Source organism: Cavenderia fasciculata (genome assembly GCF_000203815.1).
Source record: "Cavenderia fasciculata unplaced genomic scaffold Scf_Dfasci-F-a-25c12.r2-5, whole genome shotgun sequence".
NCBI classification, from domain to species: Eukaryota; Evosea; class Eumycetozoa; order Acytosteliales; family Cavenderiaceae; genus Cavenderia; species Cavenderia fasciculata.
Window position 1 is genome coordinate 3,860,022 of NW_004457729.1, and position 27,961 is coordinate 3,887,982.

A 27,961-nucleotide genomic window follows, 5' to 3' on the forward strand; every position below is an offset into this window, starting at 1 on the left:
GAGATGTCTTTGCTTAAAAGTATATTTAATAATAAATATTTGGTACATCAAATATTTAAAGAACAAATACATAATGTATTGAATAGAGATGTGCACAAGAGATGGCCAATGACGTTGGTGTATAGGTACAATGAATGGAACAGTGTAGAGCAAATGGTGGTGCATGGGTATACAGGATTGTTGATTACAAAGTTGATGAGAAAAGAGATTGATGAAAAAGAGTTGTACAAGGTATCAACCAAAGTCATCTCTCATCTCAAAACAATCGATCAATACTTGTTCTTTAAACAATACTATCCCGCTCTATTCCCAAATTCGCCTTCAACTCTATTTGCAATTATTTGTAATACCAATCAATTAAAACTAGTTGAATATGTATACAATCAATTAGTAATGGAAAGTCAAGGTACAAGTACAAGTGAAAAGATGGTATTCCCAACAAGACCTACGATGGATAATTGTCTTGACAAGTTGTTAAAACAAAGAGGTACGTCGATAGACATTATCTCTTTTATTTATGGACACTTGGTGACAATGTTTGGTGACAGTAAAGGGCATAAAAGAATTGTTGGGATTGATCAAAATACTTGGACTGAAGAACTGATTGGATGGATGTATGATCGATACGGATCTAAGATATTTGATCATTTGGAAGATGATTATACACGTGATGTATTGGGATCGATGCTTCCCTTGGCTGCAATACTTGAATTGAAAAAAGGTGATATTCCATTATACGCAAGTCAAGGTAGAACGATTGGAAAGATTGTTACTATTGCAAATGGAACTAGTCGATTAGAGGCATGTAAACATTTTGCAATGATCTATGATCCATCTCGATTCACCTCTGTTGGGGTTAGATCACTTGACGAGTGTATCGATCGTATCACACGCCTTGTATTACTAGCATGTCCTGCACTAGGTGAAACGGAAAGACAAGAACAATTGGATAAAGTAATATCATCTTTATTTCTATCTGTATCATTCCCTATATATGGTCAACATACATCTATCTATAGTGATATTACCGACAGTCTAAATACATTGGATTGTAATATTATACCAATTATACAATTACAAAAGAATCAAATGCATCATTTTATTCCATTCCTCTCCCTTCAACATATCATTCAACTTGGTACGAAATATGGATTTGATGATTCATGTGTAATAGCTAGTTTGGCAAACAAAGATGAACGTGTCACTCAGTACATACTAGATAGTAACCCAACACCAATGGATCCAGACTCTCAATACATTATTCAAGTTGGTAATGCAAACTCTCTTTTATTGGCATTGGAAGGTGGATACCTTGAATTGTCCGATGCCATCATGACGACTATTGCCGACGAAACTATTACACCTCAACTCCTAGACTATATATTCAAAAAGAATCATGGTTTCAAGAATGCAATCATTGACCACAACCAACTCGTTAGAAAGTGTCTTGAACTTGACCTATCCTCTCAATACTTGGTCAAATCGAAAAGACATCAAAGATTTGAAGTTATGGAATTATTTTGGCCTACTCTATTCCAACTCAATGACAAAACGTTGATTTCAAGATTAGATATTTTTAATCACCTCAATTGTTGTTCATATCTAGGTCGTAAAGGATCAATTGAATTGATTCAACAATTAATAGATTTAAAAATCAATTTGAATTTCAATGCTATACTTTTCGATGCCAAAAATTATAATCAAATTGATTTAATCAATTATTTAAAAGAAATAATCAAATAAATCCAAATAAAACTTAGATAATCGATGAATTGAATTGATTAAAATTTAATGGAATGTATAAATAACTAAAACAGACTATTACGTTTCATTCATTTCATTTTCTGTTCCGTCAGAGGATGAAGAAATAAAAGTAAAGTGAGGTGAAGTGATGCCGCGTGGTCACCCAGAGAAGACGAGTTCTTTGAACCAAAAAGTGAAGTGGGGTCAGTGTATCATTAGAAAAAAAAATGAAAAAATGAAATTTATTCAAAAAGACGATTGCCCCTCTTTGTTGAGATTTACTCCTTATCAACAAACACCCTTACACAACATCCACCTCTCTCTTTTAATTTATAAATAGTTTTTTTTTTATCAACCTTCTCCTTTCTTCTTCTTGCCAGGATACATCACGTTTTATTTTTTTATTATATATTATTTTATTTCTCATATTTTCCAAACAAAGTAGTAGTATATTAGTCAAACAAACCTTTAATTAATTATTTAATTTAACTCTCTCTCACTCGCCGTCGTAAATCTTTAAAAAAAACAAAAAGGTAAAAAAAAAAAAAGAATTATTTAAATTAATTTTTATTAAAAGTATTGTCAATTAAGAAAGCTTGTCGTTAACAAATTTTTTTAATCTACTATTCACTATTATTATCATTATTATATACATTTTTTAAATGTTTAAACAAACAAACTCAAAACATCAATATACGACGACTTTTTACGAAATTTATATAGATAACAAACAAAACAAATAATAATGTTAGAAGAAACAACATCACCAACACAACAACAATTAAACAAAAGTTCAAGTGGATTGAATAAAAGTTCAAATGGATTGAACAAGAGTACAAGTGGATTAAGAAATAGTAGAAGTGGAGGTAATTTACAAGTATTGGTACACGACTATACACCAACACTCAACGAGAATGAAACTGCTCATCAAATTAAATCTACCAAAGGAAAATACAATATCACATGTTATGAAAGAAAAGGTCATCTTTGTGGTGCTGTAAACTCTCCTGTTTTAATAACTTATCATGATCTTGGTTTAAATCGTAAGACAAAAAAGAAAAAAGAATAATAATATGTTTATTAATTACCTTTTTCTTTTTTAATTTTTATTTTCTATTTTTTATCAGATGTATCATGTTTTAATAGTTTTTTTGATCAACCAAAAGTTAGATGTATATTACCATATTTACATATAATTCATATTGAAGCACCAGGACATGAATATAATGCACAAACGATTGATAGTGATGATTATCCAACGATGCAAGAGATGGCAGAAGATGTACTCGATGTGATAGAGTATTTCAAGGTGAAACAATTCATTGGTATGGGTGCTGGTGCCGGTGGAGGTGTTCTCACTCAATTCACAGTTGATCATCCACGTTATGTACTTGGTCTCATCTTGATTGGTTCCGATATCAAATCATTTAGTTGGTTGGAAACTGTCAAACAATGGGTTGGTTTCAACTCTATACCATCACACAAGAATCCAAACAGTGTCAAAAACTATCTCTTGAATCATTACTATTCCGAAAATATGGAAGAAACCAATCCTGATCTTCGTGAACATTTAAAACGTGACATGGAAATGATAAACCCTGAAAATATGTGTCATTATGTTGGTTCATTCCTTAAGCGAAAAGATATTTCTCAAAGTCTTATTAAATCACTAAGGTAAACAAAAATAGAAAAAAATAGAAAATAGAAAAAAAAGAAAAAGAAAAAATAATTAACCTTCTTTTCTCTTAGTTGTAAAGTATTAGTTATAGTTGGTAAAGATTCATCGGTTTCGGATGATGTAATTGAAGTATTTTCACACTTTAATCCAAGATATTCTACCATGTTGCAAATTCCAGATTGTGGTATTTTGGTGTCTGCCGAGAAACCAACCATGATGGTTGAACCATTTAAATTGTTTATGCAAGGTTTGGGTTATTTATTAAATTATTATGCTAGTATTGGTGATAGTCAAGAAATCCTCCCACCCAGTACTATTAATAATAGTCAAGAAATGAATTTACCACAACAAATCTAAAAAATAAATAGAAAGAAAAGAAAAGAAAAGAAAAGAAAAACAACATGTTTAAATTAAAAACAAACTTACAGAATAGAATTATTATTATCGATGGATCGATCGATCGATCAATCAATCACCTGTCTTTGCAACTCTTCAGGTTGGATTGTTTATATATTTCCTACCAATCTAAAGAGATGCAAAGACAGATGACATTGATATGATCGTTGTTTTTCCCCAGTGGTTCTTCTTGTTTCAATCTATGAAACCATTTGATCTTGAATCTTTTAACATTTGAATGCATAATTTAGTAGTAGTAGTTTGGTGGATAGATCTAATTAAGAAAGAAACATGATGACTAATTACCTTTTTTTTTACATTTCTTCTGTAACTTGGCTATATCTATATATATATATATATCTATATATATATCTCTTTCTAATCTTATCTTTTTTGTTCAACAATGATATTGTATTTTTTTTTTGGCGGCAAAATTTTAAAATATGTGGTCGTTAAAAAGTTTGGCGCGATGGATGACCCGTTTTTTTGTGGGATTGGATGAAAAATTCAAATGTTTGGATGGGACAATGAGAGAGGTGCTATGAAAAGCGTGGCATTGTTGATCTTCAATTTTGTTGATTTTCACAAACAATTTTTCACGCCCAACCAAACAAGCTGTGCATCACGTGATGAACAAACATCACCATTCTTTTTTTCTTCTTTTCTCTCCACAGCAACAATATCACAAACAGCATCATCAGAGTGTAGCCAAGTCTATAGATAAGATAGGTTCAACAACAACATCAACAAAAGAAAGAGTTTATTATACCACTACACACATTAGTTATATAATATACAAGTATTACTCTTCTCCTTTTCTCTTTTTTTTTTTTTAATTTACTTACGCACATTTTAATCTTTTCAAATTTATATATATATAATTATTCATTTATTTATATATATCTATCTTTTTTTTTTTTTAAATACTTTATCTGTTCTTGTTTATCTTTTTAAAAAAGAAAATATTATTTCATTATTTTATTTTCTACACAAGAGATCACCTGAATAATATTTATTAAAAAAGTTTTATCGTCGTCCGTCCGTCCTTTTGTTTCGTTTGTTCCTATACTATAAATAACTTTGCTTGTTGTAAAAAAAGAAATCAAAAACATAAAAGGTGAAATTCATTACCAAAGACCCCAACAATAAAACTACCCAAAACTAGTACTTTTTTTTTCTTTCTTTTCTCCCCACCTCTCAATCCCCCTACTCACGTCATCACCACTCCTCTTATTGTTTACAACAAAAATGGCAACCATCATTCCACAACCTACCACTCCATCATCTGTTTCGGTAACCCCAAATAGACAACTTTTAAAGAATATTAAAAATCTTCCAGTTTCTTCTTCAAAGGTAAAATAAATTATAAAAAATATCAATATACAAATAATCATAATTATTTACTAACTTTTTCATTTCATTTTTATTATTTTTTTTCTACTTTAGAAACAAAACAAATTTGTAACTGTTGGAACAACACCAAAGAAACAACCAGTCTCTACTAAAAAGAATGGTACTACTACTGCTGCTGCCGATCAATTCCTTTTTACAGCTAGTACACCATTTTCATTGACTGTCCCAAAGTTGGAAACATCTGCCAACAATTCACCAGTCAAGGAATTGTCAACTAGTGATTTGAAGGTTTTGGATAGAGTAGGAGGAGCTGCCGTCGGTCTCATCTCTGATGATGCTGATGTTGTGCCCGCCCCATCATCTTCCGTGTCGTCCAAGCCAGCCATCCGCTACTCGGTCGACTTTATAAAGTCGTTGCAAGGAGCTGCTTCTGTCTCTGCTTTGACCCGTCCCAAGGAACTCGACTATATCGACGAGAGCCAACGTGAAGCAGCATTGATGCAATCCGTCTACTCGTCTACAGTCTCTGCTTCGGGAGGCTCTACTTTTGGCAGTGCTACCAAAACCCGTACCCCTCTCTTTGCCTCGTACAATCAACAACACTTTGTCTCACCCAGCCCTTACAAGGCCTCGCCCTCATCGGCCACCCCCTTTTCGGCTGCTGGCACCGTGTCCCCTGCTCACCAATTTAATTTGTCATTAAATGGCGACTCGCTAGGCGTCATCCCCATGCAATTGCGCCATCCACCCCTCCCCCTCCCTCTCCCAATGCCATCTCTATCGTCGTCGTCCAACAACAAAAAGGCATCGAACAAGCTCGTAGATAACAAGCTCGCCATGATGATGGACCAGTCCCCAGATACTGCCACCACCACCGACTTGGTCGAGAGCCTTAAAAAGATCCTCAAAGAGGACAACCCAAAGCGTCTTCAAGCCCGCCAACGCCAACTCGATATTGGTAAGGCTACCATTGGCTACAAGACCTTTTCTACAGCCGTCTCCAAGAGCAAGAGAAAGAAATCCGATCCCAAGACCCCAAACAAGAACCAAATCTGCAGCAAGAGAAGCTGGGATGGTCAAGTCAGAAAATGGCGTCGTCTACTTCATCAATATGATCCAGTTGGTACTCCTCTAGAAGATGACGATGATTTATTAGACGATGATTTGGAAGAGGAAGATTTGGAAGAGGAAGAGGAAAATGATCAAATGAATCAAAATAATCAAAATAATAATAACAATTTCTCGTTTGTAAATACTTCAATTCCTCAAATTTCAAGTGTCTATGATAATATTACACCTGAAATGTTATCATTGTAAAAAAAAAAAAAAATTATTAATATCCTACAAAAATAATATGTAAAATTTACTTGCTACAACTATTTTAAAATAAACTTATACAATTCAATTATTACGATTAATGTAGTGCACGTTAATCATTTAAATAAATAAATATAAATTAAAAAACAAAGTAGTAAATCCAACCAAGTCTTTTTTTTTCCCAAAACTATCAAAGTGTCCAAGTGTAAAGTAACAATGCCAAAGTGTAAAATAATAATTAATCAGTCAGGTTAAATCAATAGTCCAAAGAGTCTCTTTTTGGAAAACTTTACAAAATTTGTTTCATCATTATATTATATTATTGGAGAAGAAGAAGAAGAAGAAGAAGATTCTTGTTGTGAAATTGAAATTGGCGAAGGTGGATTAATTTCATTATTATTATTATTGATTGGAGTAATTGGTAAATTTAATAATTCTAAAACCCAATTACATAAATCTTTTGCCAACATTTTCTCTTGTCCACCATAAAAATGATCAATATTTGGATAAATCTTGTGTTTTAATTTATCTTTATCTCCTTTCATTTCATTCATTCTAAATATGGAATAAAAAGTTAATGAATATATAATATTATAATTATGATTATTCTTTTCTATTTCCAATTCTATTTTTACCTTTGTTTAAATTTAGTGGTACCAGTAAAATTATCTTGATCACCAATAACAAAATATTTTGGTTTGTTTAATAATAGAGCAGGATCTAATAGATGACCTAATAACATTAGAGTAAGAGGACCAAATGGAAAAGAGACTGCTACAGCTCCAATGATTGCATCACGTTCAGATGCAATAGACATGCCAATCACAGATCCATAACTATAGCCAATGATAATGATACGAGATGGACGACGATCGAGTGGCACCTCGTTTAATAGATAGTCGACTGCTCCAAGTGTATCTGCTCTTTCAGAGCCACCTCTCCAACTACCACTACCAGTACTCTTGCGAACACCTCTAAAGTTGAAACAGAGTGTTGGTACGTGTAAATGATTTGTGATATAGCTTGCAAGTCCCAATACAACATTATTTTGGTAGCATCCTCCCAACATGGGGTGAGGATGTGTAATGACAATACCAACATCCATCAATTCTCTGTATACTGCACTGTCTTTGTTTGCATTGTGTTCATCTTCAATGTATGATAGAAATCCTTCTAAATGTACAGGTGTCTTGTCTTCTTTACCTTGTACTTGAATGGTTACATTCTTTTTACCAACTTTTGATGGTCTTAGATAGGGTGGTGATAATATAGAAGTTGAAGGAGGTGAAGGTGAAGAAGAAGAAGTAGTTGTACTAGAGTCGGTAGTTGACGACGTTGATGATGACATTCTAGATATTTCAAAATGTTACAATAATATGATATTATATTATATGATATGATATTAGTATTGTATTGGTTGGTTTCCCTTTACAATATAAATAAATAAATAAATAAATAGATAATCTATAAAAAAAAAAAAAAAAAAAAGTAAACGACACCCCTTTTTTTTTTTGACCTATTATAATTTAATTTTTAAAAATATTTTTTAATTTAATTTTTCGAAACGACACTGGTCAGTTGACAAAAGATCTTTGCCATTGAATAGTAGTTTTCTTCATTTTCGTTGTTGTTGTTTTCATTTCAATGCATATATTCTTTTGATGTAGTTTTGTTATTTAAATTTAATTAATGATCCCATTCGTATTGACCAATAAATAGGTATTATTACAATGCACCTCTCTTGGAAAACCTCACTGGTCTTGATGACATTATTGAACAAAACGAGGAGGAATTCTAAAACTCATCTCGGATGTGATATGTACGAGTAGCTATATATTTTTGGTAGTCAGTGGTCTAGTAACCGACAAGAGTTGATTTTCAAAATCTTCAATATATATTTTTCGGGGGTACAATACATCTTTAAATGTATTGTTGTAAGATATAGAAAATGTTCATATGCTTAGAATAAGATTGGGTACTAATATGACTCTTTCTGTTACATAATTTATAAACCAACAAGCAAAAGAATACTGCTTGCAAGTATATATCTCTTAGTTTATCAACAACCATGGCTGGTTCAACTATTATTAAAAAAACAAAACCGATTGAGAAAACTCGTATCCAAAAAATTGGCCTTCTGGTTGAGATGTTAAAAATCTCGTTTATCGCGTGGAGATAAAGGGAAAATACAAGAATTCTATCACAAAGACCATTTTTTTGCAGGCGGTATAAATACCGCAAACTACTAAATTCAACAGCCAAAAAAATTGGGCTTGTAGCTCAGATGGTAGAGCGCTCGCTTAGCATGCGAGAGGTAAAGGGATCGATACCCTTCTAGTCCACACTTTTTTGCCGTGTTCCAAATGGATTTCAATATTTTTGCTATATTCTGGTTCTACTCGTCGTTGGCTATCGAAAGAACTTAGTTTGATTGATTTCCAACAAAACCGGATCGCCAAAACATTGATTTTAAAAAAATCCATTCCAGTTTTTTCCCAACCCATCAAGTACACACTTTTTTGCCGTGTTCCAAATGGATTTCAATATTTTTTCTATATTCTGGATCTACTCATCGTTGGATACCGAGAGAAACAAGTTTGGTTGGCATAGAACAAAACTGGATCACCAACATTAATTTTTAAAAAATCTAATCCATTGATGAAGATGAAGATTGTGAGACTACCATTACAATCATTTTTAACATCATCCATCTCTACATCGTTTAATGTCTCGGTAAAGACTACCAACATTTTGCCAAGAACAGGAAATCATCGATCATTATTTTTTGGAGAAATTGTGAACAATAAGAATTATTATTCAAAACATATATCAAAACAAAAATTAAATCAAATTGGGATACTATTCCATCAGATACAAGAGATCAATTATCATATAAATATTAAAAATAAATATTTGTTTTTTTTTACTTGTAGGCCAGTTTTTTTGCTTGTTGATTATTATTATGGAGCAACCACATAAAGATTTTGAAGATATAGTTATCAAGTTGGCAAGAGAGGATGAACAGAAAGACGATAACAGCAAATATGTATTAAAGAGAGACTAAACAAACATATAAAGATTGCCTCGAGTCTTCACCTGATAGAGTAGTATCATGGTTACTCTATCTAATGATAAAGGCTACTTTTGCTGTTGTATGTTATTATTATTATTATAAGTGCTGAATAATAATGATCACTAATATACCTTTATACCTCTTTATATAAATATAAAGATTAGAGAAAAATCAGTGCAGTTACTAGATAAACTATTGATGAAAAAAGGAGGTTACCTTATCGAATCATTGTCAAAAGAGTCATTTGTTTAGTGTCATTGCAGTACTAGCTCTTTATTTAATACCAGCAGGTATGTATCTTTAGATGATGATGATGATGATGATGATGATGACTACAATAGCTATAACAATATCATGCTTTACACAAAATCGATTCATTAATCATTCATCGTATGTTGTTGTTGTTGTTGTTTGTAATTACGTATACGTAGGTCGTTGGGATGATTTAGAATCATCATTGGAGACTATGGTAAATGGTGCACAGGAAGGAACAGCAGTACTAGAGAATGTAAAAATACTCAAAGTAGTTTTGTCACAGTATGACTTTAAAGCAAAGAGACTAGAGTATGAAAATGCAATCAAAGAAATGCAGTCACTGTATGCCCTTAGAATAGAGAGACTTGACATGTTTATAAAGATTCTCGAGAGCTCTGGTGGTGAATTGACCTATGATCAGTATAGAGAACAAATACCCAGTCTGTTATCAATTCTCGAACACTTGGATGGTATGACTGAAGGAAAATACATTGAAAAGATTGTAGGCAGTCTCTCAGAGATCTATATGAGCGAAAATCCAACGCCAACGCCAGCGACAGCGTGGATCGATAAACTCATGCCAACGATCATAGACACATTGATCAAGGTGCTGGATAGGAATCAACGTAAAAAGGGTTTTGCAGACAAAAAAACTAAAGGCATGGTATACGGTTTTTTGTTGGACGTTGCCGAGAATGACAACGACACTCAAATTCTATTTACCGACAGTCACCTTGAAAGAATGGTCGCTCTTTTGTACGAGTGGTTGGCTCAAGTCGACGATGAAAAAGAGTGGACCGATGGTTACGATCCTGGTGTGGTGAGAGATAAGGTAAATCTTAATATCAATGAAGAGCAGGAAAGCGACCTTTACAAAGATCAATTCACCTATCTTGAGGGTAAACCGGTTGAAGCTGATGCAAGCTTTCTGCGATTCGTAGCTTCATTTCTTGACCGCGTACAAGAGCCCGTTTTCAAACATTTCAACAGCATGTTAAACTCTCATTGGAAGCAAAGATACGCAGCACTGGTTAGTTTATCTAAATTTTGTTCATTTTTTAGTGATCGTGTTGTACAACAATTTCCATTTATATTAAAGTATGTGAATATTTCATTAAAAAAATTATTTTCATTTTATTTATTTATTAATTTTTAGGACAATATTAAAATCAGTTGAAGATAAAAATATTCAAGTTAGATGGGCATCATTACAATGTTTGGTTAGATTACCAAATTATCAAAAATTGATGATTGTTTCGAGAGAAAAAATAATTGACGTCATTGACAAATTAATTGGTGAACCAAATGAACGCATTCAAGTGAGTTGTTGTCTGTTGGTTCAATCCATGACGGATTCATTGTTGGAAAAAGATATGATCAATGAGACTACTCTGTTTGGTTTATGTAGGTCATTTGAAACATTATTGCAATCACAAAATATACACTATATTGAAAGTGCATTATCGTCATTAATGTCGGTTATTTATATTTTTAACAAAAGATTAAGACCTGTATGTAATCAATCAATCAATCAAACTTTTGGCACCAATATATTAATTAATTCAAATATTCTAATTTACCTACTTCTATTTAGTATTTTGGAAATATAGGTTCTATTCTATTATCAATGTTGGAGAGATATCAAAGTCTTGCAACAATGGAATCAAGATTATTACGTTGTCGTGCAATCAAGGCGATAGCATTGTGTCATCAAGTAATGGACAAAAAGACATATTCAAAGTACATGCACGAGTTTATGATGGTTGTTAAAAAGAATGAACGATCATTTGATTTGACTGTCGATGTCGTAAGAGTATCACGAATGCTTATTTCAACGATTGGATTGTTATTTGCAGAGTATTTACCCATTATAATTGGTATGGTTGTTAGAGTACTAGAGACACCATTACCAAACCAACAACAACAACAACAACAACAACAACAATTGGAAATGACAGAATCATTACCACAAGATGTCAGGGGAATAGTGTTGGTGCTCAAGTCATTACACATCATTACTGAGGATTGTCAGAGTCCACAAACGCACTATAATGACAATATTTCCCAAATGTTGGCACCATTTGTCGATGTCTTGGTCGATCCAATATGCAAATTGGCAAGGAACCCATTCAACAACATCATTCAACTTTTTTCCTATTCCACCTTGCCCGGTTTGGTCAAGATGGTCATGCGACATTATGGTGCCGATAGTGACAAGACAATCGAGATGGTTGGCAAGGTATACGAATTGGTACTTTGGTCATGTCCACTCGAGATTGACTGGAAGGTGTTGAACAAACGAATTAGCGTTGCTATCAGTCTCATTGGTTTGATGTCGGATGAAATGTCAGTCTATCATATCCAATCGACAATCGATATATTTTTAAACATAAATGTCAGAATGGACCAAATTTTACAAAAGGTGCGAAACGACAACCAAGAGGTTACCATTGGTGAGCATCAAGAGGATATCCCCGTGTTAATCGCCAATGTAGTATCCAATAACTACGAGATGCTTGCCGAGATGGTCAGAGATACCTGGGCATTTATCAAGCGATCAATCCAATCAAATTGGAATACTATTCCATCACAAACAAGGAAACAACTATCAACAATATTATAATTAAAAAGTAAATAAAATTATTTTGTAATTTTATAAATATTATTTCTTTTTTTTTTTTTTGCATGAAATGAAATCGGAAATAATTCCTTTCTCATCATTGTTCCTCGAAATTGTATCATAAATTCGATATTTATTTAAAGATGAATCATTTGGTGCTTTCGTGCTTATAGCAGTAGTAGTACATACGTATCGATATATATACACATGGAACAACCACCTGATGACTTTATCCAATTGGTGATCACTCTTGCAAGAGAAGATGAACAGAAAAAGAAAGATGTTATAGACTATAATAATAATAACACTATTCATAATGACATTGAAAAGGATTATAGTAGTAATTTAAAATCAACAGCAAAACAACAATTCAATCAGTACGCATTGAAGCACGATAGAGTAGTATCATGGTTACTCTATTTAATCGTCAATGTCCCCTTTCCAACTGTATGTATATAAAAAAGTTTGATTGATAGAATATATTTAACAACAAAACACTAAAATTGATATTGTGTCAGATTAAAGAGAAATCAGTACAGTTACTAGATAGATTGACTAAAAAAGGAGAAACAAAAAAGCTTCGAGATCTTGAACGGATTGTAGATTTGAAACACGAGGATTTGGACAAGCGTCTTGATGCACTCAAGATATTCAACTCTTTGGTGCAGTCTCGAGGTCTCACTCATCAACAATTTAGGTCGTTTCTCCCATTGGCACTCTCTGTCATCTCGCAATTGGACGGCATTGCACATGGAGGCGACATACAGGAATCTGCAATCTCTCTGATGGATCTTTTCGCCAACGATGATCCATCGTGGATGCAAGGATTCATTCGACAGATCATTGACACGTTTCTCGAGGTGATGGATAGACATCGTGGCGGCGGCGGTGAAAAGGGAAATATATCTTCCCTGCCAAAAAACATCAAACGTAGTATGTTTGACTTTTTGCTTCTCATTGCAGAGTCTAACCCCGTCAACTATGTTGGCAATCAGATTGACAAGATCTTCGTCCACATGTACGATTGGCTCATACAAGTCAAGGATGTGTCGATGAAAGAGTGGAACGAGAGCAACACCAAGATTGACAGTGACAACAACTATTTCAACTTTCATTTTGACGAGGAGAAAGACGACAATATTGTACCAACAACAACAAAGGACGATCGTCAACCTGATATTTACGACGATGAAAATGACGAGGTGGCAGGCCTTACAGCAGACTCTGCGTTTGAACGATTCGCAGAAGCAATCGGTCTACGTGTGGCAGTACCCATTTTAACACATTTTAACAACCTTTTAAAATCTCAACACTGGAAAGAAAGATACGCAGCAATGATTAGTTTATCTAAAGTTTGTCAATCAGTTCCAATCACTGTATCACATCAATTTAATTTTATTTTAACGTATGTTAAAAAAAAAAAAAAGTAATAATAATATATTATATTATATATTTATTTATTTATTGATTTAAAATTTTAGGTCAGCATTAAATTTTGTTGATGATGAAAATACTAGAGTTAGATGGGCATCATTTCAATTATTAATTCAATTATCGATTGATTTTGACGAGTTGATGGTTTCATCAAGAGATCAATTATTCAATGTGATTGGAAAATCAATTAATGATAAAAATGAACGTGTTCAAAGTTGTTGTTGTGTTTTGGTACAAACAATGATGACTTGTCTAACCAAGGGCGACACGATTGACGATAATATTTTGGATGGATTATTTCGTTCATTTGAAATACTACTTGCATCACCAAAAATATATGTTGTTGAAAGTGCATTTGCATCATTTATTTTGGTCCTGGGTATCGTTAAAGAGAAATTTATACCTGTATGTAATCAATATATATATAATATAATAAAAATAATATATACATATTTTTATTATAATATAATAAAAATAATATATACATATAATAATTAAGTAATAATATGTATCGCCTCTTCTAATCTTTTGACCGAGCTCTGCAACAAGTTGCGAGACAAAAGAGAAGACCAAGTCGTCAAGGCAGTTATTCTCTTCCTCATGGCACAGTACTGTACCCATGGTGGTGAGTCGGCCATCAACTCATTCCCACTGATCATTCCAACTATTGTCGAGTGTCTGACACTCCCCAACCCCTTGGCGCGACAAAATGCTTCATTTGCACTTGGCTTGGCGGCACAGACTTCCAAAGACAGATTCTCAACATGGGTCATGCCAGTTTTACAAGCACTCAACGTCATGATATCTTTACCAACTGCACACTCGTCGACGCGCAACAAAATAGCAACAGAAAATGCAATCTCGAGTATCGGTAGAATCATCAGATATGTGACACAAGTCGGTAACAACCAGGTAGGTGTCATCATTTCAAAATGGTTATCAAAGCTTCCCATCGATGACGAGGAAGAAATTCTACCTGTCATTGATAACCTTTGTGCCATCGTCCATCTCTACACTGATGAATGTCTCGGTCCACAATACCAACATGTTGTCAAGATACACGAAATCATCCAACACTACATCAAAACAACCCACCAACAAGACTTACTACTTCAAACTTGGTCATTTATCAAAGAATCGATTAAATCAAATTGGGATAATATTCCTTCATCAGATACAAAGTTTCAAATAGCATCAATCTTGATATAAAGAAAGGCATAACAATAAAGGGAACCCTAAATATTCTAATTTTAATATTTATTTATTTAATTTATCGATAATTATTTTTGACCTAATATTTCCAATACCATTTCAATTGGCGAGATGTGTAATATTGTGTACATGCTGCTGCTGCTGAATGATGACTAGATACACAAAGATACACAAGACTAAAATAATACAAGAGAGATACAAGACACTATACTGGATACAGATAATAATCGACATTTGGTGAAGCAACAAGAATGCCTTTCCAACTTTATTTGTCTAATAGGATTGGAGACTTTTTTTTTTTTTTTTCGGTTTGCAAGATGTAGGTGTTTTATAGATGAGGATTTGATGGATTTCGATGGCGAATGGCTAGAAATGTAGTCACAGTTGTGTACTACACATAGATGATAGCGGCAAGGCAAAAAAAAAAAAATCTGTGGTGGATACGCAGCAAAAAGTAGAGGCCCCATCGAGGTTCGAACTCGAGACCCCTTCCTTACTAGGGAAGTACAATAACCACTATGCTATGGGGCCTTTCATTTTTGATGAAAAAAAACATCATTTTCCCTATTTATACCCGAATTTTGCCTCAAATGACAAAATATGGTGTTTAAACACCTCTTGAGCTATCTTTCTTTAGTTCTTATCCTAAAGAACATTTTCATCATTGGTAGGAAAAAAATCTTGTTCTTTTTATACGAATTTTTTTTTGGTGAGATGCATCATGAACGACTTTTGTATGCAGATGCTAGATCACGATTGTGTCTCTAAGTGATCTACCATTAAAGTAAATACAATTTTACTTTATCATTCATTAAAAGTATCAATCATCTGATCTGATATTGAAATGGTATTATGCTTCTAAATAAATAAAAGTACTTGATAAAATTATGAATTATAATGCAATAATAATATTACCAAAAAAAAAAGAAAAAAGATTTTGGAACTCCCTAATGGTGATCTTCTTTATTTCTTTTTTCTTTTTTTATTTTTCATAATTATGCGTATCTATAACAAAATGATGAAAGAATATAGAAAAGAAAGATTACAAGATCAACAAAGACCACAAACACAAAGGCTAGAACAAAGACACCGAGAACAAGATCTACAATATTGCGTTAGGCATCAAGATTTAGAAAAAGAAACCACAGCTCATGATCAAGAACAAGAACAAAGAAATATACGTCGTCAAGAATACTTTAGAGTCATATATGGTGATCAATCGACGAATAAATCAATCTCAAAGGAAGAAAAGATGGTCGTAAGACAAAGGTTGAAACTTCAATTCAAAAGACAACTACAACAACAACAACAAGAAAAACAAAGACAAAGACAACCTATTGATCAACAGGTATTTAAAACAGTATGGAATAATACTTTTCTAATAAGATTGATTTATTCAAAGACGATACCAATATCATCTGATACTTTGGTAGAATTCAAGAATCATTTTACAGGTACCTTGCAACAATACAAAAAGGATCCCAATTTGTTCGTAGACAAGTATGGACCATTCGAGTTTTATGAATGTCCAGTCATCACTGCCAAACTCTTTGCACACCACTATCAACACGTTCATAAACAGAGAATGATGGATTATGATCGGTGGCTTAGTGTGCTTGACCTAGTCTCTGGTAACCCTCGTAATATGGTCGATACGTGGCTATTTCGAAAGGCATACGAATACTTGAATCGAACAGATGCTCAAGAGGTATCTGACAATAACTATAGATTTGAAAAAACATGGGAGAATGTAATCAGATCAAACAATGTAGAGTTGTACAACTATACCAAAACCATTTTACCAATACCCAATATGTTAAAATTGATCGTTATTGCCATTGAACCACCTCGTCAATGGTATAATTATCTATGTCCACCAGGTACAAAATTATTAAAGGCACTTTTAAAAGACTTGGAATCAGTCGATCCACAAGATACATGGTGGCTAATCAAAGCATACCCTATAGAAAATTGGTGGTTAAATATTTATAAAAGTTTAATAGAAATTGGATCAATTACAATTCTACAAACTATACATAAATATATATCAGATGGGATTTTTGATTTTAATAGTACATTTAAAAAATCATTAATGATTCTAGCCATTCAAAGTAAACAAATTGAATCAATTCAATTTCTATACAATGTATGCAAGATTCCGATTAGTGAAAAGGAGTTTATGATAGAGGCCGCTCGTACCAATGATCTCTCATTCCTAATTAAATTGAATAATATTGACACTAAAGCTGGTCATCTTTATATTCTCTTTCTACATGTTATGAGTTCAACATATAGTCATGGCTTTAAACAAGAATTTTATAGACTTGGTAAACAACTAAACTATATTGACAAGAATCTTCAACAATTAATAGACACCAAACAGCCATTTAAATATCAAATCAAAAATACTCAATACTTTAAATTATTTCAACAATACAATTCTGATGATGATTCATCGTCTATTCCAAGGTTATCATTTTCATCATTTAATGATGTTTAAAAAAACAAAAATAAATAAAATTATATATCTAATTTATTGTATTTCTTTCAACCATCATTTATACATATCCTCTTCGTATTGTGAGTACTCACCTTTAGATATTAATTTTTTGCAAATTAATTTTATCTCAAGACGGTACTCTTGATACTGCAACTATCAAACCAAAAGATATGTATGTGGATTGGATACGAATAAATTCTTTCTCTCTCCTCTTGGGTTTCAACTGAAATGTTTTTGATTCGATTGCTTGATCATAACCATACATTGTTTGATAAATATATAATTTGTTCTTGTATTTGTTGTTGTAGTTCTTTTTGTTGTTGTCGATCTTTTTGTATTTGTTCTTTTAGATCTTGATTTTTTTCTATTTGTTGTTCTATTTGTTGATTTTGTATTTCTATTTGTTCTATTTGTTGTTGATTTTGTTTGATTTGTTGTTGATTTTGTTCGATTTGTTTCTCGCAATGTATATTTTGTTCTTTTAGCTGTTGTTTGACCTTGGATAGAAGTATCTTGTTGTTGTTGTTGTTGTTGGGCCAGACGTAGTGATTTCTGACTAACACGACGTCTTACATTTTTTGATGATAGGTGAGGAGTCATCTTCACCTTGTCAAAGAATCTATCGTCAATGAGAGATGATCAATCTTTTCTTTTATTCTATTTTGGTGAGTTAATAATAATTCATTATGTTCAGGTCCTAGATCTTTTAACTTTAATTAAATTAGTTAATAAATATTTATATAAATAATATATTGTAAGAGAAAAGATATATATATACCTTTATGAACCATCCTGTTCTGTTTGAATCACGTTCGAAATATTTCATGATTCCAATCGAGTTATTGATCTAGCTTTTTGAAAGACCTGGGAACATTTTGTGTATCGATACACAGGACTATCTTTGTGAGTGTGCTTTAGGGACAAGGCGTTGGACCTGTTTAATTTTATGACATATCCAAACCTATCATAGTCACCTATTGCTTTGCCTAGATCAGTTTTTCTGCACTACAAAAAAGGAAGTTGTATTTGGTTAATATAAATATTGATTAAAAAGGGAGGGAGGTTATGATTATACCTAAAAGTAGAATGTTAACATTCTTTACAAAAATTCATGTTTTGTTCAAAAAAGAATTTTTTTAATTTTAAATATTTCTTCTTTCGCGATTACTAGTAGATTGAGAGATGTAATAATAAATCAACTAACAGTTAAAATGGAGGAAAATGTATGTATGTATTATTAAACCAAAACTAAATATATTTTATTTACTCTCTTTATTTTTTATTGTGTAGCAAATAATCAAAGAGATCAGTGATCATGATCTCAGGCAACATCAAGATGATACAATTATCAATTTTATATTGTTTAAAGAACCAATAATCAAAGATTTAAATGATCTAGTGTCAAACCTTGAATCATTTATTGAAAAACAACAACAACAACGACGACAACAGTACTGTCTCAACCACCGCCATCCCAATCATTAACAAATATGTAGTATCAGAGAATGAAGACAAAGACAACAATTGTTACAATGAAATCAAAGAAATCAACAAAATCAACAATAACAATCAAACAAAGATGTTGCTGGATTGTTTGATTACTATAAGTAATAATAAGAACTTTAAATCATCATTGGAAAACACAACCATCATTTCTAAACTTTTCGAGCTCTATAGAGTAGAGAGCAATTTATTCAAGATATTGGCAAAGCGGACTGTAATGATGTTGGAGATAAAAGAGAATTGGTAGAATACTTGGTGATGGTTCATCGCTCTCGTGCTTGGATTCCTCAATCGTCAATGATGATTCATCAAACGGATGAAATCAACCATTGGTCCTCTTCGTCCATTCTAGGAAAGAGAAAACAATTCGAAGAGACAGTAAATCTAGATGAAAATCAAGAGATACAAGAAGAGGAGAAAGAAATTGTCAACTTTGGTGAATTGTTGTACACGGAATTTGACGACGTCGAGGTTGAAGATGAAGGAGAAGAATGTTACGAGGAAGGTGAAGAAGAAGAAGAAAAAGAAAAAGAAGAAGAAGAAGAAGATGATGATGATGAAGATGAATTCTCGTTTGAGATTGAGTATTTACCAGCAACAATTCAAAGCAATATGTTGGCTACCGATATAAGATTCACTCGAATCGATGGAAAGGAAGATGACGAGCCAATAATCTTTAAAAACAAGCAACAACTTCAAGAATTTGTGTGTCACCAGGAACTACGAACGTTTCTCATTAGATCACAGAGAATCATATCTGACAGGTTGGTTGGTACAGATAATAAGAAATTTCGGTTGCATCTTGGATCTGTCTCACCTTCAAGTGTTGACGAATTTTTAATGGGTCATAACCCTGACAGGATAGCGAAAACCACCATGAAATATTGTTTCTAGTGCAAAGGATAGAAAGGAAGAAATCATCGATACACCAGTCTAACATTATTATTTCTCTGCAGACATTTCCAAGAATAAGTATTTGCCACCTTTAAATACAGCTCACTATCAAATGACATTTGATTTACAAAAGGAAAAGGACAGCAAAGGAAAAGAGATCATCCACAAGTATACGCATCAATACACCAAGGCTGTATTTAGATCATTTATACAAATAGAACAAGTTGTGGTCGATCTTGAAATGCAAACTTTCCTTACTATCGAAAATCTTTTTTTTTTTTTTTAATAAAATCTTTGACCTCTTCATCACCGCTGAAGTCATATTGTTTATTTTTAAATTAATGATTTAATTATTATTGTTGTTTAATTTGGAGTAGTTGTTAGATAGTGGTTAGTTCTAGTTAGGAAGGAGGGAATGCGATAGGGTGTAGCTAGTTTGCCCCAAATGAGAGAGAATTTACTAAAGTTTGAGATCAGTTCGAGATTAGTGACCGACCATCGATCAGGTTGACATTTAGCTAGAATCGACTTGCAGTTTTGGATTAGTTTCAGGTATTCAAGATAGATTATAGTTTTGAATCGTTTGGTAACGATTGCTACTTCGTTTGGGTCGAGAGAGTAGTTGCGATCGTCAAAGTCGAATTGCACATTCAGGTGGTGGCACCATGTGCGATGGAAGAGTATAGCAACAGCATTGACATAGCGTCTGTGATGTGTTCTCTGCTTGGTGAAGTTGAGAGCGTGGACATTCCACTGCACTATGTTGTCGGTCCAGTCGAGAATCAACTTGCTAAACAGTGGGTTCGTGGTTGGGAAAATCCAGGTGGTATTGTTACTTTGTTGCCAAACGGAGCTTTCGTGTGTAAGCTCAGATGGTGAAGTGGCATCACAAGAGGTTGTGGTCCTCTTATCCCAAGTTCGATTCTTGGTCTGAGCACGTTCTTTTATGCCCTTTTTTTGCCTCGCACGTGTCCGTTTAAATGATGAGACTTTAGTTTTTAAGGTAACAACAACTTAAGTAATGAGTGAAACGAATATATTTTACATGTGTTTTTTTAAAAAATAAATAATGATTTAAATTTTGTAAAAGAGCTCCTTTAAATTTTCAAGAAATTTTTTTTTTTTTAATATTAAATTAATTTCAAATAATAATAATTAATGAACCAAATAATAATACTACCATGGATAATAGAAAAAGAGATAATCTATATATATTGTACATATGAAACAATTATTAAATGTAATTTCAAAAAGTAATAATTTTAAATTTATACAAGAATCAAAATCAAATGAAAAGATTAAAGAATTAATTGACAATCAATTTAATCTAAATTTAAAATTACTTAAATATCCAAATAATAATAATAATAGAATTATTAATTTAAATAATCATTTTATTAATTATCAAAATTATAAAGATTAAATAAATCAAATTAAATAAATAATTTATTTCTATTTCTTTTTACCAAACTTTTCAGCTCTTTTTTTCTTTGTTTGAGCTTTAATATGTTTTGGTATCTTATTTTTCTTTTTTCTCTATTTTGTTCTTTAACCAATTTCTTTTTTTCTTTTTTTGTTAATTCAGTTGATTCTCCTTCACCTTCTTCTGAATCCTTATTTTTTGTTACTTTTTCTGATCCTTCTTCATCTTCATCATCTTCACTTTCCTCATCACTTTCACTTTCATCACTATCACCACTATTTTCACTATCAGTTTGTTCTAAAATTTCAGGAGTATCACGAGTTTCACGTAGATTAGCTCTTAGACCCAAAACTGTACCATAAAAAATATCTTGACCTTTTTGAGCCTTTTTCAATTCCTTGTCCATATCTATAATTTCATCCAGTGTACGAGGAATGTATGCATTTCTAAATACCTCTTCTTTGACAGTTTCTTCGTTGGTCATTTCCGAGCCACGTTGACCGATACGTTCTTGAAGTTTTTCGAGGTAGGCGTCGATATTGTTGTCATTGATGGTGAGATCGCAGACAAAGTCGAATAGTTCTTGGAGGAACATGGTCTGCACACCATTCTTTCTAAAGAAATCGGTAATGTTGGCACAATCCATACGCAAAAAGTCGAGGGCGTGTGGATGGTCGTGTTCGACAGACTGACTGACATCAATGATAAACAGACCACCCTTGAAATAGAGAATGTTGTATTCTGAAAGATCGGCATGCACCAAACGACATTGGTGGAATAGAATACGCATCATCTTGATAGCATCGACATAGAGTTCACGACACTTGTCAACGGTGAGTGGAGCATCTTTGAGACGTGGAGCAGCATATCCATCCTTGCCAATAAAGTTCATCACCAAAATATGGTTACGAAGTGCCAATGGCGTTGGACATGGGATACCTGCAGACTTGAGACGCATCAAATTACGATACTCTTTTTCGGCCCACAACTTTACCATCTTTCTTGGATTTGATTTACTGTAACCACGACGGAACCGGAATTCTCCAGTCACATATCTATCTCTATCTTTGAATACCAAAATACTCGTCTTGTAAACTTTAATGGCTCTCTCTTCTCCATCTCCAGCAACTGCATGATACACATTTGCCTCTTTTCCTGTACTTATACATCCATTGATTTCACTTAGGTCCCCCTTATTGATCATTTTAAATAACATTAATCTTGTACGTGGATCTAATACTTGTTCACTTGTTGCTCTATTTTCTTTATCTTGTACTCTTATACTAATAGAAAAAGAAAATGAATATTAATATCAATCTATTCTATCTACTATTCTTTATTCTTTTCTTACCCTTGTTTATCATCTTTTTTCTTCATTTCTCTAATTTCATTTGAAACTGTATTTGGTAATGATCTATGAGAATCATCATCTATGATACGTCCGCCACCGCCACCAATATTAATCTTTCCTTGATACTTTTGTTCAAACATGTGTGCTTTTGGTTGAAGTGTTTTGTTTAATGCTACCGATGATCTTTCACCCAATACTCTATCTTCATCATCTGAATCACTGTAATAGTCATCACTATAATCATCGTCATTGCTATAATCATCTGATGAATAATAATCACAATCTTGTTCAAGTGTTAGATTCTTTAATTTATCTTCCATCCTTTTATCTCTCTATATTATTTGTATTTGTATTTATAAAAATGATTTTGTTATGAACCATACGATGTGTTATTATGTCTACTCGGTCGTCTTTTGTTGAGAATAAAAAAAGATTTTAAAAAAAAAAAATGAAAATGAAATTAATTTGAAAAAGAAAGAACACAAGCTGTGAGTGAGCAGGAGTATGAACCAAAAAAGTAAGATTAGCAAATTAACAACAAGTTCTTACTTGCATGTATTTCACATGTACAATTTCATTACATTCACATTCATGATTAGATAGATAGATAAATAGAGATAGAGATAGAGATATATTAATTGTATATGTATATATATATATTTAAAAGATGTATTCACCACCACAACCTAAACAACAACAACAACAAGTTAATTTAGAAGATATAAGTGAAGAACAATATTATCAACATCATATTATATCAAATGTTGTTGATTTACAACCTGCTCAACCTCAACCTTTACCTCCTCCTCAACCTTTACCTCCTCAACAACAACAAATAATGTATTGTCCAATTCAACCAAGTGCACCAATATCATTACCTCCTTCACCTTGTCCTTCACCTCTACCATCATACCCATTAATTAATAGTATTGGTAGTAGTGGTGGAGGTATTGGTAGTTATCAAAACATTAATTCTGATATGTTTAATAGTGTTATTATACATCCATTAAAGAATGCATCGACTATAAGAGTATCACACTTTATAGTACCACCATCAGAGGCAATCGTTGGTTTCGAAGCATACAAGAATAATTTATGGTTTGCACCAACTGGTTTCAAAAAGCAATTATCAACCGATTCGTTGGAAAAGATCTATATCCCATTCTATTCTTTCAATGCTACCTATAGTGTCTACTTTGAAGGAAATGTACATTATTGTCCAAAATCAACAAACTCTAATAGTTTTGGTCAAATTAGTAATACCAATATTGATCGTAGTAGTGGTGGTAGTAGTAGTAGTGATCATCATTCTCATCAAGATCATCATCATCACAACAACAACAAATCAATTGGTACAAATGATATAATTGCAAAATCAAAAGCAAAAGGATCAATTTCAAGATCAATCAATAAGATATTTATATGTGCACTGTCAAAGGATAGTATGGTCAATTATCATACAAATGGAGATCCAACCGAGGAGGACAAGATAATGTACAATTTTCACAAGAGTGTAGAGATGAATAATGACGAATCATTCAAACAAACATGTACAACCCAAGATATAAGAATCTGTGGGCGTGTGCCAGAGGAAGAGGTTTGGAGACCACACCGTGGCAAGATTGAAGTGGTCGAACAACAAAATGCACCCGTCTATCTAGGTAACCAAGAACAAACAGATACGGTAGACAATGTATCATCGACCATTCAATTTATAGAGGTACGTGCCATGCTCTACTATGTACCATACTACCACACACAATTTGAATTCAATGGTCACGTCTACTCGTATTTGGTCAATGGTCAGAACGGCCAGGTCATCAGTAGCCGTCCTCAATACGGTCTTGGCAAGTTTGGTGATGTTGTCAAAGGTGTAAAGAATTACATGACCACGCTGTGGGGAGACTATGAAAAGAATTCAAACCGAATGAATGGGTCTGACCTATCACAAGACGATCAAGCCAAAGTGTATGATCCAGCAGGCACCTATTTGTGTTGGCCGAGATCTGCCACCAGACTGTGGAGTGGGTATATCCCGGGATGGGTGTCAATCAGATCACCCACCGGACCTGCTCGAGTACGTGCTCAAAAGCGTCGTGGAAGTGAACGAGGAAATGAAATTTGTCTGCTCCCCGGCGAAACTAAAACCTTCTCTTATACCGGTCATTGGTGTTTAGAAGTATTAGATAATCTATCAGTTGATATATTAGGATACAGTACAACTGGTGGTGAAAATTATCCAAATATATCAAATAGATCAATCTAAAACAAACAAACAAAAATAAATAATAAATAAACAAATTTGTAAATAGAAATAGAAAAAAGAAAAAAGAAAAAAGAAAAGATTTTTTTTTTTTTTCATCAAGTGCCTCCACTCTTCACTACTTTTTTTTTTAATCATTCAAGTTATAATACTCTTCATCTTTGTAATATTTGTATTATTATACTTACTTATGAATAGTAATGAATTAATAATTCAATCAGTATTTAGAAATAAATATTTGATTCGATTAATTGGTAAAGAGATTGAAAAGATTAATAGAATTGACGGATCTATCTATCAATATACATCATATAGATTTGATAATATACCATCTTTGAAATGGGTAGTAACAAACAAGACGGGTGACTTGTTACATCAACTATGCAAGAGATCAGTGTTGTTGGTCGACAAGAGACTACCATTGTCGACACTACAAGTTGGTTGGATTACATTGGATTCAATCATTGCAATCTGTTCACCTCATCTTTACAATCGATCAGTGGCATTCAAATTAGAGACATTTGATGTAATTTACAATTACTATGAATCAGCATTCAAGTTTGAACATCATGCTGTAGATAGTGCTTCGGCATCTGGTAACTTTGAATTGGTTAAATACTTGTTGGATAGAGGTGTACCATTCACAACAGATGCTATAGACGTAGCTTCAAGAAATGGTCATTTAAATATAATCAAATTATTATTAAATACAAATCCTTCAAATCATCAAAATTTATTTGTATGTAAAACAAAAAGAAATAAGAAAGAAAGAAATAATGTATTGATTAATTTATTAATTTATTTATTTATTTTTGTTTTTTAGGATGATAATATAAAATTTACAAATCATTCATATGATTTTGCATCAAAGAATGGTCATTTAAATGTATTAAAGTTTTTTGATGAGATTTATCAACAACAACAACAACAAAAGAAATCAAACTCGATCAAGTTTGGTAGAGTTGAATTTACAACACTGGCTATTGATGGAGCAGCAGAGAATCAACATTGGGATTGTGTCAATCATATATTTGATTTATATGGAAAGGATAAGAATATAAAAGGGTATATATTCTCAGAGGATGCATTGAAATGGTGTATATCGCACAATGAATTGACAACTCTGAAAAAGTTGTTGGATTATCCACATCCTGAAAAAAAGGCGATTCTAAAATCACAAGAATGGGTTAGACAAGGTATCATTGAAGCTTCTGAAAAGGGTCACATTCAAGTCATTGGTTGGGTGTTTGGTCAAAAGTTATTGGATATGATACCAGATGATGCATTGTTGAATGCTGTCAAATACGATCAAGTACAAACTCTTCAACTCTACTTGCAATTAAATAATGACCCAAAATCAAGTAAAACGCTAAGAGCCTCATTTTCAAAAAATATCATTCGAATTACACAACATGCTGCAAGGAGTAAATCAATTGGTACTATTCAATATTTATTTGGAGAGTATCAAAGAGCTAGCAGATCTGGTACCAGCATGACTGGTGTGTTGGAAACTTCATGTCGACATGGTACATTAAATATTTTACAATGGGTTTTACAACAACATATAGAAGAATCACAATTGTCTGGTGATTGGATGACTACTTGTGCAAGGATAGCTGGTTTGAATGGTCAATTGGAAATCCTACAATTCTTTGTAGAATCGAAACGATTTCAATTGAAAAAGGAAAATTTAGAGGATTGTGTATCATCTGCGAGTTACGAATGTGTAGAATATGTATTATCAAAGGGTATAGATGTTAGTGCAAAGTCAATCACTACTGCATGTCAAAAGGGATTAGACAGGATAGTACGTCTATTACTATCTAGTGACACTGTACTCTATGCAGTGTTAAATGGAGACAACCCACAAAATTATTACAATGCTGCACTTGGATTTGGATCACTTGAATGTATTCAAGCACTTGGAAATATGAAATACAAGGTTAGTGGTGATGACCTATGTGCAGCGGTTCAAAAGGGTAGTAGTGTCCCACTCGTCCAATTCCTCATCACCCATAATCCATCACTCCTCGATCCAAGTCAAGGACAATATGATATGGTCAATACAATCTCAAATCTACTTGCATGTAAATTTTATCAAATGACAGAATATATTCTTGGTTTAAAATGTCATAGTTTTAATGAAAGTCTTGGGATTTGGGAACCGACAAATCAAGATAGATTTACATTAGAGGAACATCATTTTGTAAATGCAGCCAATAGAAATGATGTTCCAATGATTGAAATCATTCTAAGGTCAAGACCAACCGTACCATGTGCCAATGCCAACCTACTATTATCGTGTGGGTTAATCAACCTTTACTATAGAGTTGCAAAGAGGAATGAAGAACTTGGATTTGACCATCAAATAGTAGAACAGAAACCCCTCCGTCTATTCCCACAAGAATGGTATTTCTCGGCTATTGCATGTGGTAATATTGATTTAATACATCATATTATCTATACACTAAAGATTATTGGGTTACCACAAGCTGTTGGATTTGGGTATTCAAGACCACGAGTCTGTTCGGTTCGATCAGTTCAGTATCTGCAATCCAAGGAATTTGAATCAATCCAAACCATTTCCCTTTCAAGTTATCTGTCACAAGCCATTGCAGCAGACAATTATTCCATTTGCAAAGTAATTGGTCCACAAAAGCATACAAGTCTTCAACTCACCATCGTCCCTGCCGCACTCAACACAAATATCACCCTCCTTCGTCTTTTAGTAGCAAAGCAGAAACCCAAACTAGATCATTTAAAACAATATACTTTTAATTTATCTGTTGAACGTTTCTTGAAAGATTACTAGAATGGTTAAACAAACAAACAAACTGTAGTTTGTTAAGAGGGTTGTATGTACTGTATTTTTAATAATAAAAATAAAATTAAATAACAATTTTTTTTTGTACATTATTTTTCTATTTCCCTTTCCCTTTGAACTTG

At 32.9% G+C, this 27,961-nt stretch overlaps 13 protein-coding genes and 3 non-coding genes across 16 annotated transcripts; 11 read left to right on the forward strand and 5 right to left on the reverse strand.

Moving 5' to 3' along the window:
- Window positions 1-3: 3 nt before the first annotated feature.
- On the forward strand, window positions 4-1,743 carry DFA_01874 (uncharacterized protein; the record flags this gene model as incomplete). Its single annotated transcript, XM_004359782.1, has 2 exons — window positions 4-487; window positions 656-1,743. 2 exons carry the CDS (start codon window positions 4-6, stop codon window positions 1,741-1,743), a joined length of 1,572 nt encoding a protein of 523 aa, XP_004359839.1.
- A 745-nt stretch (window positions 1,744-2,488) lies between these two features.
- Window positions 2,489-3,778, forward strand: DFA_01875 (NDR family protein; the record flags this gene model as incomplete). The annotated part of the gene is made up of 3 exons (XM_004359783.1): window positions 2,489-2,786; window positions 2,871-3,417; window positions 3,493-3,778. The coding sequence occupies 3 exons, from the start codon at window positions 2,489-2,491 to the stop codon at window positions 3,776-3,778; spliced, it is 1,131 nt and encodes a 376-aa protein (XP_004359840.1).
- Window positions 3,779-4,012: 234 nt separating this feature from the next.
- On the reverse strand, window positions 4,013-4,668 carry DFA_01876 (uncharacterized protein; the record flags this gene model as incomplete). The annotated part of the gene is made up of 4 exons (XM_004359784.1): window positions 4,013-4,091; window positions 4,136-4,159; window positions 4,434-4,531; window positions 4,663-4,668. 4 exons carry the CDS (start codon window positions 4,666-4,668, stop codon window positions 4,013-4,015), a joined length of 207 nt encoding a protein of 68 aa, XP_004359841.1.
- Window positions 4,669-5,065: 397 nt separating this feature from the next.
- On the forward strand, window positions 5,066-6,487 carry DFA_01877 (uncharacterized protein; the record flags this gene model as incomplete). Its single annotated transcript, XM_004359785.1, has 2 exons — window positions 5,066-5,170; window positions 5,264-6,487. 2 exons carry the CDS (start codon window positions 5,066-5,068, stop codon window positions 6,485-6,487), a joined length of 1,329 nt encoding a protein of 442 aa, XP_004359842.1.
- A 314-nt stretch (window positions 6,488-6,801) lies between these two features.
- Window positions 6,802-9,237, reverse strand: DFA_01878 (uncharacterized protein; the record flags this gene model as incomplete). Its single annotated transcript, XM_004359786.1, has 4 exons — window positions 6,802-7,042; window positions 7,123-7,836; window positions 8,505-8,568; window positions 9,057-9,237. The coding sequence occupies 4 exons, from the start codon at window positions 9,235-9,237 to the stop codon at window positions 6,802-6,804; spliced, it is 1,200 nt and encodes a 399-aa protein (XP_004359843.1).
- Window positions 8,757-8,829, forward strand: DFA_01879. Its single transcript has one exon. It is a non-coding gene; the product is annotated as a tRNA-Ala (tRNA).
- Window positions 9,238-9,449: 212 nt separating the features above from the next.
- Window positions 9,450-12,438, forward strand: DFA_01880 (uncharacterized protein; the record flags this gene model as incomplete). The annotated part of the gene is made up of 5 exons (XM_004359787.1): window positions 9,450-9,533; window positions 9,769-9,850; window positions 9,992-10,913; window positions 10,972-11,326; window positions 11,410-12,438. 5 exons carry the CDS (start codon window positions 9,450-9,452, stop codon window positions 12,436-12,438), a joined length of 2,472 nt encoding a protein of 823 aa, XP_004359844.1.
- A 204-nt stretch (window positions 12,439-12,642) lies between these two features.
- DFA_01881 (uncharacterized protein) lies at window positions 12,643-15,078 on the forward strand (the record flags this gene model as incomplete). The annotated part of the gene is made up of 4 exons (XM_004359788.1): window positions 12,643-12,882; window positions 12,954-13,840; window positions 13,917-14,278; window positions 14,369-15,078. The coding sequence occupies 4 exons, from the start codon at window positions 12,643-12,645 to the stop codon at window positions 15,076-15,078; spliced, it is 2,199 nt and encodes a 732-aa protein (XP_004359845.1).
- A 461-nt stretch (window positions 15,079-15,539) lies between these two features.
- DFA_01882 lies at window positions 15,540-15,612 on the reverse strand. The gene has a single exon. It is a non-coding gene; the product is annotated as a tRNA-Thr (tRNA).
- A 484-nt stretch (window positions 15,613-16,096) lies between these two features.
- Window positions 16,097-17,581, forward strand: DFA_01883 (uncharacterized protein; the record flags this gene model as incomplete). The annotated part of the gene is made up of 1 exon (XM_004359789.1): window positions 16,097-17,581. The coding sequence occupies one exon, from the start codon at window positions 16,097-16,099 to the stop codon at window positions 17,579-17,581; it is 1,485 nt and encodes a 494-aa protein (XP_004359846.1).
- A 251-nt stretch (window positions 17,582-17,832) lies between these two features.
- Window positions 17,833-18,407, reverse strand: DFA_01884 (uncharacterized protein; the record flags this gene model as incomplete). The annotated part of the gene is made up of 2 exons (XM_004359790.1): window positions 17,833-18,078; window positions 18,360-18,407. The coding sequence occupies 2 exons, from the start codon at window positions 18,405-18,407 to the stop codon at window positions 17,833-17,835; spliced, it is 294 nt and encodes a 97-aa protein (XP_004359847.1).
- A 385-nt stretch (window positions 18,408-18,792) lies between these two features.
- DFA_01885 (uncharacterized protein) lies at window positions 18,793-20,996 on the forward strand (the record flags this gene model as incomplete). The annotated part of the gene is made up of 6 exons (XM_004359791.1): window positions 18,793-18,804; window positions 18,981-19,173; window positions 19,281-19,970; window positions 20,041-20,221; window positions 20,551-20,836; window positions 20,982-20,996. 6 exons carry the CDS (start codon window positions 18,793-18,795, stop codon window positions 20,994-20,996), a joined length of 1,377 nt encoding a protein of 458 aa, XP_004359848.1.
- DFA_01886 lies at window positions 20,845-20,915 on the forward strand. The gene has a single exon. It is a non-coding gene; the product is annotated as a tRNA-His (tRNA).
- A 304-nt stretch (window positions 20,997-21,300) lies between the features above and the next one.
- Window positions 21,301-23,072, reverse strand: rio1 (putative protein serine/threonine kinase; the record flags this gene model as incomplete). Its single annotated transcript, XM_004359792.1, has 4 exons — window positions 21,301-21,305; window positions 21,445-21,514; window positions 21,607-22,684; window positions 22,753-23,072. 4 exons carry the CDS (start codon window positions 23,070-23,072, stop codon window positions 21,301-21,303), a joined length of 1,473 nt encoding a protein of 490 aa, XP_004359849.1.
- Window positions 23,073-23,256: 184 nt separating this feature from the next.
- On the forward strand, window positions 23,257-25,018 carry DFA_01888 (uncharacterized protein; the record flags this gene model as incomplete). The annotated part of the gene is made up of 2 exons (XM_004359793.1): window positions 23,257-23,307; window positions 23,420-25,018. 2 exons carry the CDS (start codon window positions 23,257-23,259, stop codon window positions 25,016-25,018), a joined length of 1,650 nt encoding a protein of 549 aa, XP_004359850.1.
- A 187-nt stretch (window positions 25,019-25,205) lies between these two features.
- On the forward strand, window positions 25,206-27,827 carry DFA_01889 (uncharacterized protein; the record flags this gene model as incomplete). The annotated part of the gene is made up of 3 exons (XM_004359794.1): window positions 25,206-25,754; window positions 25,839-27,424; window positions 27,611-27,827. The coding sequence occupies 3 exons, from the start codon at window positions 25,206-25,208 to the stop codon at window positions 27,825-27,827; spliced, it is 2,352 nt and encodes a 783-aa protein (XP_004359851.1).
- Between the last annotated feature and the right edge of the window lie 134 nt (window positions 27,828-27,961).